General features: G+C 37.7%; 1 protein-coding gene across 1 annotated transcript; it reads left to right on the plus strand.

The window, feature by feature from the left end:
* Positions 1-818: 818 nt before the first annotated feature.
* On the plus strand, positions 819-1,769 carry LOC131488869 (olfactory receptor 5G3-like). The gene has a single exon (XM_058690716.1). It carries the CDS (start codon positions 819-821, stop codon positions 1,767-1,769), a length of 951 nt encoding a protein of 316 aa, XP_058546699.1.
* Positions 1,770-7,316: the final 5,547 nt, after the last annotated feature.

Below are 7,316 nucleotides of genomic sequence, written 5' to 3' on the forward strand. Positions count from 1 at the left end.
TTATAATGAATAAATTGTAATTGCCTGACAAATTTCCAGAAAAATGTCTCAAAATCAGTTTACGGAATATATGGGAAATCACAAAAAAACAACTCTACATTATTTAGATGCACCAAAGTCTTAATTTTCTACACAATTTCCATGAAAAGTTGCCGTCTCACATTTGCCAGATCACTTGATCTCAAAGGCAAGGCCTCTCTATTTCTTCCATGACACCATATGCCTTTATATGAATCACCTCTTTGTAAATTGTGTATTATCCTTTCCACCTGCCATTACCAGTGAAAGTACAGAGTAGACTGATAAGCCCATCTATGAACTATGTCCTAACAATAATAGAATGGTACTGATCTTTCAATAAGAACAGGAACTCTCCTGCTTAGTCTTTCCCAGATGTCTAATGTCAGGATCTGAATATCACACTGGTGAGATTTGGCAGCATTCCCAGTAAAGATATTCTAAGAGAGTTTTGTTATCCCATTATCCAGTAAAATGAAATATGGAGACTAATTCCCATTTCAAATATGATTTTATGACTTGAGGGAGATTTAAACCATACACTTGAACTCTTCTTTTTATGGGAGAGAGTACCAAATCCAAAGAGATCAGGGATGAATTGTCCAAGTTTACACAGTATCTTTGCACAACTCCCAGAACTAGTACATGGAAATACTGTCTTCCAGGTCAATAATATTTCCATAACTTCCTGTTAGAGACCTGTTTAGGGTAATCTGTCATTAACTTAAAATATTATTTGTAACTATTGATGATTGATTTTTTAAATGTTTTTGCTTCTTGTAACAGGTTAAAACTGACCAATGGAAAATAAGAATCAGACCGAAGTGACTGAATTTCTTTTCTTGGGTCTCACAGACATTCTCCAAGAGCAGATTGTCCTCTTTGTCATGCTCTTCATTGTCTATCTTGTCACCCTGGGGGGTAACATAGGGATGATCATTCTCATATGGACTGATCTCAGATTCCACACTCCTATGTACTTTTTTCTCAGCCACTTGTCCTTTGTAGATATTTGTTCCTCTTCTTCCATTGCCCCCAAGATGCTGTGTGATATCTTTGCAGAGAAAAAAGGTATCTCTTTCATGGGTTGTGCTACACAGATGTGGTTCTCTGGTTTCTTTGTGGCAACTGAATGTTTCCTCCTGGCTTCCATGGCATATGACCGGTACATGGCCATCTGTAAGCCCTTGTTGTATACACTCATAATGTCCCAGAGGGTCTGTGTGCAGCTGGTAGTAGGGCCTTATGCCATGGCTCTTCTAAGCACAATGACCCATACAATTCTCACTTTTCGCTTACCCTTCTGTGGTACAAATATCATCAATCACTTCTTCTGTGACATTTCACCATTGCTTTCCTTAGCATGTGCAGACATCTTGATCAATAAATTAGTGCTGTTCATCTTGGCTGGAGCTGTAGTAATGCTCAGTGGCTTGATCATCATGGTCTCCTATGTTTGCATCCTGGCAGCCATCTTGAAGATGCAGACTGCTGATGGGAGAAGGAAAGCTTTCTCCACCTGCTCTTCTCACCTGGCAGTTGTCTCCATCCTGTATGGGACTCTTTTCTTCATCTATGTTCAGCCTGGCTCAAGTCCCTCCCTGGATATCGATAAAGTGATTTCTCTGTTTTATACCGTGGTGATCCCCATGTTGAACCCCCTCATCTACAGCCTGAGGAACAAGGAGGTAAAAAATGCACTCAGGAGGAAGTTTGAAAGGAAAAATTCTCTAATGGTTTTGGCAAAATAGAACCCTGCCGTGTTGTACCATAGATGTTGGTGCAGGCTGTGTAGGAGAAAGATCACTGAAGTGGAAATCAGAAGCTGCATGTGAATTTGTCCACTGCCAGGTCATAAGTGATTTGAAAAATGGACTAGTACTTAAATATTTTTTCTGCCCCATCTTGTTGTCTGTGACATGACAAGAGTTTCAAAACAAAATAGTGAAATATTGAGAATATTAATGTGAAAATATACTGAAAGAAAACTTAGGTGAATATTTTACTATCATGGATATTTGAATACTATTTTATCCAGACAAGAAAACCAAAAGTTATAATAAAAAGTTCAGAGTACCACAAACAATATTAAAAAGTAAACAATAAAATGAGAAACTGTTTGTGACATGTGCCAAATAATGAGATAATATCCCTAATAATGAAAGAACAGTCTAAAATTCAATGGAAACAAAACTAGATAAATGGGGAAAAAATGAACAAGCAATTCACAGAAATGGTGATCCCTACACAGAAAGGTATGGAAAAAAGGTTCACTATCATCATTGGTCAAGTAAGTGAAATGAAATTAAAATGTCAGTGCAGTGCCTTTTAATAGAGATGAAATATTATTAGTTTTCAATGACAATGAAGTTCCTGTTTGGCCATGTACATTCTGTATTTTCTGTTTATAGTATGAATTCCCCATTACCCAAAAAATCTGGTAGTTTCCATATAAAATGATCAATTTACACAGCATTTGACCTAGAATTTCTCCTTTATAAATCTGAACAACAGAAATGTAAAGGCCAATGAATAAGATTACATATATATAACTATTATGCATGGAAAAATAAAATAAAGAAAATAGTCTGTTTTACATCATTATAAGAAAAGTCAACTTGTGTTTGTGTGTGTGTGTGTGTGTGTGTGTGTGTGCAAAATGCACAACAAATGAAAAGATTAGATAAGGTAATTATGGACTGACCTGGAGAAGACAATTGTATGCAGTCACTGTCAGGTGGAAAAAAACTCAAGCTGAAGATCAAAGTGTAGTTATGATCACTAAGAACAAGGACGAAAGCTGTATAATAAAATGTGCATGTGCATGCAGGTGTAAATGAGTACAGGGAGAACTATAAAGGATGCACAGCAAGCTGTTGACATTGATCACTTCAATGGGAGCTGCATTTGAGGTGGGAAAGGAGAAGTTTTATTCATGTACATTTGAATTGCTGCTTAATCACGCCCTCTGCCTTTACTTGGGCTCCATTTATATGGAGTTCCATTTACATCTTATGATTTCTGCTTTGCCAATTGTACTTTATTTATTGGAGGATCTGACAGGACCCACGGCATTAGAACAGTCCTGGATACATACACACATGGCGGCTTCTGGGAAAGACTTCGCTTTTATTATGGCCCACAAACATACCAGGAGCTCTTTCTCAAAAGCCATAGCATTCTTTTTGCCAATGGTATAGAATGGCTTCTGAAGCTCGGGACCAGCAGCATTCCCACTGAGGTTTGTAATAAGCTCCATGTTGCTTTTTTCCCATGACCATCACTTTCCTTATAGATCCTGTTGTATCACGTGGCCCAAGGGGCAGGGCTGCTTGCACTACACCTGGACCTGCTGCAGAGCCTCTCCTGTTCTGCATCCCACTTAATGCCTACAGCCTTCTGTGCCATTTGGTATCCTTGTTGGAGATCTATTCCTAGCTGTGGAATAGGCTGCCTCCAAGACCCAAAGAGGCCTACTGGGACCCTCTGGTTCTTTCTTCATAAATTTTACTTCGAATGGAGTATTCTAGCATATCCCTAACCACTGGACCTGTAAAACTCACCCGACATTTCACGTTCCTGAATCCTAACAGGTGTTTGTGTGTTTGTGTTCTGTCTCCCACCGTCTGGAGCGCAGGTGTCTTATCAAGGTCTCCAATGTTCCAGCATCTGCTTGTGTAACCTGCTCTATCAGCATGATATTACCAATATAGTAGACATTACAATTAGTATCCACTAAGTGTAGTAGGTAGGAGGCCAAATACCTTAGGGGGCCACATACCTGGAGACTATATTAAGGAGGGGAGGCGAGTTAATATAGCCTTGAGGAAAAATTGTAAATCAATATTGTTGTTCATCTCATATGAATATAAATTGTTTCTCATCCTCCATTCTAGGCAGAATAGAAAAGGATACATTTCCCAAGTCATTAACTGCATACCATGCATGGGAGACCTTGTAAACGATCCCATGTAAGGTGTGGAGCTGCTATTGGGCCACTATTTGGTTGAACTTTAAGCAGTCTACAGCCATTCTCTAAGAGCCATCTGATTTCTGGATGGCCAGACTGCTGACTTAAATAGAGAGATAATATGATTACTTCTGCTGTATCCTCTATGTCTTTGGTGGTGGCATTAATTTCTTTATTCACGTGTTCTGGAATCCTATCATTCTCCCTGGCTCTAGGAAGCCTGGATGCATAACAATATCTCATACCACTGGCTTCCCACCAGCTGGAGCCCCTCTTATTAGTGCCTTTCTTTATTGTTTCAGTGGAAGAAGTGTCCTCTCAGGGAACATAGTCCCTTGGTATCTTTTTAATGGATTCCTGATAGCATCATCATCATCATATATATTTACTTATATCATAATTCCTTTCAAGCGTCCTAACATCTCTGAGCCTTTGGGCCCCTTCTTCAATACTCTCCCACGGTAATAATGGTATTTCTACTGCACTTACTGTAGGCTGTCATTCGTTTCAAAGCTCAAGGAGATACCCTGATAGTACATAAGAATACACTCCTGGTGTCTTGCCTAGAAGGTAACTTTTGAGTCACTGGAGTTCTGCATCAGTAAATTCTTCCTCATCCAGCTTTATATTCCTCCCTCCCTAAGCACATTACCTTCAAGCTGTTTTCCATTTCTGGCTGGTACTTATTAGCCAAGCCCTGTAACTCTTTTTGTGGCCAATTCTCTTTAGTCTTCAGACCAAACCATTCTAAGCCTTGCTCTTGGTTTAGGTCGAAAAGCTAAAAGGGGAGGTGGGACAAGATATTGAGAAAAATATTTATTATCTTGTGTCACACCTCCCTCAGGTGAGGGCTCTTTATTGTCTCTGGCAGTGGAAGGTTGGTCTCTTCCAGCAAGGGGGAGAGGGCTACTTTACAGGGTCAGAAGATTTGGGAAAAATGGAATATCCCAAACACATCAGATGTCTTATTCCCTATTCTCAGTGTCCAACTCCTTCCCTATCAGAATCCTGACTTTTATACAGGAAACTTGCAGAGGTATGAATTCAGCTCCTTTCTTATTCTGTTTTCCAGTATCAGGTTGTTGGATTGAGCTTCTATGCAGTCTGGTCTCTAACTGTAGGAGATGAAGACCTTTTTAAATGTTGCCTATCTGATTTTGACATCATATCATGCATTGGAAATTGGCCTGTTATTTTCATCCTTTAGCATGTGAGAGGTATTCATTTAACAACAAACTTCATAGTCCAATAGTTACCATATCTTCTGCGCTTTCACAGCCTAGAGATAATTAAATAATTCAATGTGTAGGTTTCACCTGTACCCCAACCCAATCCACTGGTCTTAGTGATTGCAATGCTTGGGCATGCTAGTGGTTATGACTGCCCCATTCCACCATTAAGGGACTCTTCTGCCAGGTGTCCAGTGAGTGATCTGATTCCAGAATTCCGCCCAAGAATCTGCTGAATTCATTGATCAAGCAAGTTACTAAGGGCAGCCTACATTCAAACGCAAGGGAAAAAAACCTCAGTCTTTCAATGGAGGAATAGCACACATTTATAAGAAAGGAGGTAATAAGCTATGGTCATGTATGAGGTAACCCAATAAAAGCTGTTGGAATTACAAAGCTGAACAAAATTTAGCACCCATATTATAAATAAACAAAAAAACCCTCATAGTTTAACATGGTACAGGCATCTGAAATAACTCAATCCACTTACCTGGATAGTTCAATGAATTTATAATACAAAGAGATATGGAAAACAATTCCTAATAAAATTTTGGATAACTATATTACAAAAAAAAATATCCTTTAGAAACTGCTTGCCCTTAGGCATTTTAACTCTCATTTACCTCTTGGACGACAAGAGGAGACTCCATTAAGAACAGACTCAGCATCTCTAAAACTTGAACCTAGCACAGAGTTCTCTAAAGAGTCTGGCTACAAGAATAAAGGACAATTCACTTAATCAATTATAGCATTTGGAAACTAGTCAGTCAGAGAAAGACAAATATATGACTTCACTCATATGAGGACTTAAAGACACAGAAGAGATGAACACAAGGGAAAGGAAACAAAAATACTGTAAAACAGGGAGGGGGACAAAACATAAGAGACTATTAAATATGGAGACAAACAGAGGGTTGCTGGAGGGGGTGTGGGGGGGGGGATGGGCTAAATGGGTAAGAGGCATTAAGGAATCTACTCCTGAAATCATTGTTGCACTAAATGCTAACTAACTTGGATGTAAACTAAAAAAATAAATAAATAAATAAAATAAAATAAAAAGTAAACTAAATGAATAAAAATTTTAAAAAAATAACAAGTACTTCAAGCTAAAGCTAAAAAAATAAATAAAATAAATTATAGCATTTGTAGTTTATATGCACAATAGAAGTTCTCGGCCATTAACTGAGCCACAAAATAAAATGTTGCCATTAGTAATCAAATTTATGTGTCTAGAGGGTTTAATGCTAATGAAATAAGTCAGTCAGAGAATGACAACTATTATATGATTTCACTCATATGTAGAATTTAAGAAACATAAATAAGTAAGTAAATAAATAAATAAATAAAGAGGCAAACAAAAAAACCCAGAGTTTTACATATAGACAACAAACTGGTGGTTTCTAGAGTGGAGGTGGGGTGGGGGGATGAATGAAATAGGTGAAGGAAATTAAGAGTACACTTATCATGATGAGAACTGAGTAATGTATAAAATTGTTGAATCATTATAATGTCCACCTGGCACTAAGAAAGCACTGTATGTTAATTATACTTGAATTGATAAAAAAAAGTAATAATACATAATGTGAATTAAAATGTAGGTTAAAGGGGTGTCTGGGTGGCTCAGTCGGTTAAGCACTGGACTTCAGCTCACGTTTCATGATTCATGGGTTCAAGTCCCACATCGGACTCTGTGCTGACAGCTCAGAGCCTGGAGCCTGCTTCAGATTCCCTCTCTCAAAAATAAGTAAACATTAATTTTTTAAATGTGGATTAAAAAGTCATAATTATGAAAAAGTAGCTAAGCAGAATAAAAAACTGAAAGAAAATTGGCTCAAATGTTATAATTGCTTGTCCTTGGATGGTAAGATTCTGGGTAACATTTTTCTCCTCTTCCTTTTTTGTTTTCTAAAATTCGTAAGATAAAGGTATTTTCATTTGAAAAAAAAAAAGGAAGTGCAGCATAAAAATTTTAGTAAATAGTGTATGGTGACAGATGGTGACTACATTTATCATAGTGGGCACTGAGTAATGTATATTGTTGACATAATATATTGTACACTCAAAACTAATTGTATATCAAATATACTTCAATAATGAAA

The sequence above is a fragment of the Neofelis nebulosa genome, chromosome 10 (assembly GCF_028018385.1).
Source record: "Neofelis nebulosa isolate mNeoNeb1 chromosome 10, mNeoNeb1.pri, whole genome shotgun sequence".
NCBI lineage: Eukaryota > Metazoa > Chordata > Mammalia > Carnivora > Felidae > Neofelis > Neofelis nebulosa.

Excerpts from the sequence above, each read along its gene's own strand:
- LOC131488869 (XM_058690716.1), top strand. The coding sequence starts at position 819 with ATGGAAAATAAGAATCAGACCGAAGTGACTGAATTTCTTTTCTTGGGT.